The 2857-nt window shown below is 56.2% G+C and overlaps 1 protein-coding gene across 1 annotated transcript; it reads left to right on the top strand.

Moving 5' to 3' along the window:
* The first annotated feature begins 59 nt into the window (after window positions 1-59).
* On the top strand, window positions 60-698 carry LOC113491167 (histone H5). The gene is given in 1 exon segment (XM_026867914.1): window positions 60-698. A coding segment is annotated over 1 exon segment (573 nt). The 5' UTR covers window positions 60-74; the 3' UTR covers window positions 648-698.
* Window positions 699-2857: the final 2159 nt, after the last annotated feature.

Here is a 2857-nt window from a genome sequence, read left to right on the forward strand (position 1 = left end):
GTTGGGGGTCCCAGGGTGGGCCAGGCTTCCCGCCGTGAGGGGATAGCGGGCTGTCGCAGGGCAAAGTGCTAACCATGACAGAGAGCCCAGCCCCGGCTCCGGCTGCCAAGCCCAAGTAGGTCAGGGTGCCGTGGCAGCCAGCGGCCCACCCCACCTACTCGGACATGATCATAGCAGCTATCCATGCCAAAAAGAGCCACAGTGGCTCGTCCCGCCAGTCCATCCAGAAGTACGTGAAGAGCTACTACAAGGTGGGCCAGCATGCTGACACCCAGATCAAGCTCTCCATTCGTCGCATGCTCGCTGGCGGAGTCCTCAAGCAGACCAAAGGAGTCGGCGCCTCCGGCTCTTTCCGCTTGGCCAAGGCTGCAAAGGCAAAGAAGTCACCTGCTAGGAAGAGGAAGAAGGTGGCCAGGAGATCCGTGTCACCTCGGAAAGCAGCTACACCCAGGAAAGCCAAGTCGCTGGCAAAGAAGCCCAAATCTGCCACCAGGAAAGCCAGGAAGAAGTCAAGGGCCAGCCCAAAGAAAGCCAAGAAGCCAAAGACTGTTAAGGCCAAGTCGCTGAAGGCGTCCAAGCCCAAGAAGGCAAAGCGGTCAAAAACCAAAGCCAAGTCCAGCGCCAGGAAATCGCCCAAGAAGAAGTGAGAAGTCTAGAGGCATTTTAGTACTCTCCCCGTTGGTTTCTGTAAATAGCTTTTGCCTTTTATTCCTGTCTGGAAATAGCTACAACAAGGCAGCTAATGAAAGAAAAAAGGAACATCTTTGGTAGGGAGAGTTCCCATTTCTAAGAGTTACTGGTCTGGGGTTTTATTTTGATGTCTCAGAATTTATTGAGTGTGTCTATTGGGTTTTTTTTAATGCTGGGCTGCTTGTTGTGTGTTAGGAGTGATGGTGACTCTGTGTCTCTGTCAAGGCCATACAGGATTTAAATTCCTGATCCTTCCCCAGCTCCCGGTGGGTTGTGTGTTTGCTAAGGCTGGCCAAAGACTCTGCCTGTGTCCAAGGGGTAGTGGAAACATACAGTTGCAACAGCCACAGCCCTCCAAGGAGGAGGAAAAGGGGCTCCCTTCTCCCTCCTCCACCACTCTGGCAAGCTGTGCTGGGCTGCTGGGTGTGAGGTCTGGCTGGTGCTGGAGATAACCAACCAGCCAGGCAGGTGATGGGGCTGCCCACCCACCTGTGGAGCTGCCACTGCTCTGCTGGGTGGTGGCAGGAATGGGGTGGAGGAGGTGCAGTGGGATCAGGGTCCATCCATGTTTGCTTTCAAGGAGCTGGAGGTGTCCAGCAAGCAAGAAGGGGTTGATCCCTGGGGAGAAAGGAGAAACATGGCTATGAATGGCTTTGCTCCCTGGGGAGGAACTGGCCCCAGCATGGCAGTGGGCAGCTCTGCAGGCAGGCTGGGGAAAGCAGGACTGCTGAGCACACCCCTGCTGTCACCTCAGGGCTCTGGCTTTGTGCCCAGTGGGGACTGGCATGACTCCAGGGCCTGCCTGGCCCCTGCCAGAGGCCCTCCCCAGGCAGAGATGTGTGGTCCTGACAGCAAGGGCTGGTTAGGAGTCTGTGAGCAAGCCCTACAGCTCAGGAGGATCTGAGCCTCAGGCACAAGGTGCCCAAAGTCCCTTGGCTAGAGACATCTAAACTCTTTGGATGTCAGGATCCCCAACCACATGGGCCAGGAGCTCCAAAACCCCAAGGGCTGTGGGCGTCCAGTCCCCTTGGCCTTGCTGTGCCTAAATCTTGTGGGCCCAGCATCTTCACACTCCCTAGTGTGAGTGGCTTAGATGGGCACACGCTTTGCTGGGTAAAAACCTGGCTGGATGGCTGGGCCCAGAGAGTTGTGGTGAATGGAGTTAAATCCAGTTGGCAGCTGGACATGAGTGGAGTCCCCCAGGGCTCGGTTTTGGGGCCACTCCTGTTTAACATCTTTATTGATGATCTAGACGAGGGGATCGAGTGCACCCTCAGTCAGTTTGCAGATGACACCCAGTTGGGTGGGAGTGTTGATCCCCTCGAGGGTAGGGAGGCTCTGCAGAGAGACCTGGACAGGCTGGAGCCATGGGCTGAGGCCAACTGCAGAGTTTCAATAAGGCCAAATGCCGGGGGCTGCCCTTGGGCCACAACAACCCCCAGCAGCGCTACAGGCTTGGGGAGGAGTGGCTGGAGAGCTGCCAGTCAGAGAGGGACCTGGGGGTGTTGATTGACAGCCAGCTGAACAGGAGCCAGCAGTGTGTCCAGGTGGCCAAGAAGGCCAATGGCATCCTGACTTGTGTCAGCAATAGCGTGGCCAAAAGGGACAGGGAAGGGATCTTACCCCTGTACTCGGCACTGGTGAGGCCGCACCTTAATTCCTGTGTTCAGTTTTGGGCCCCTCACTACAAAAAGGACATTGAATGACTCGAGTGTGTCCAGAGAAGGGCAACGGAGCTGGTGCAGGGTCTGGAGCACAGGTCGTACGAGGAGCGGCTGAGGGAACTGGGGGGGTTTAGTCTGGAGAAGAGGAGGCTGAGGGGAGACCTCATCGCCCTCTACAGCTACCTGAAAGGAGGTTGCAGAGAGCTGGGGATGAGTCTCTTTAACCAAGTAACAAGCCATAGGACAAGAAGGAATGGCCTCGTTGCACCAGGGAAGGTTTAGACTGGATATTAGGAAGCATTTCTTTACAGAAGGGGTTGTTGGGCGTTGGAATGGGCTGCCCAGGGAGGTGGTGGAGTCGGGCTGACATAGTGCTGAGGGATCTGGTGTAGTTGGGAACTGTCTGTGTGAGGTTAATGGTTGGACTGGATGACCTTCAAGGTCTTTTCCAGCCGAGATGACTCTGTGACTCTGTGCCCTGCGAGAGCCCGACGGGCAGGGGG

The sequence above is a fragment of the Athene cunicularia genome (assembly GCF_003259725.1).
Source record: "Athene cunicularia isolate RWA chromosome 1 unlocalized genomic scaffold, athCun1 chr1_part2, whole genome shotgun sequence".
NCBI lineage: Eukaryota > Metazoa > Chordata > Aves > Strigiformes > Strigidae > Athene > Athene cunicularia.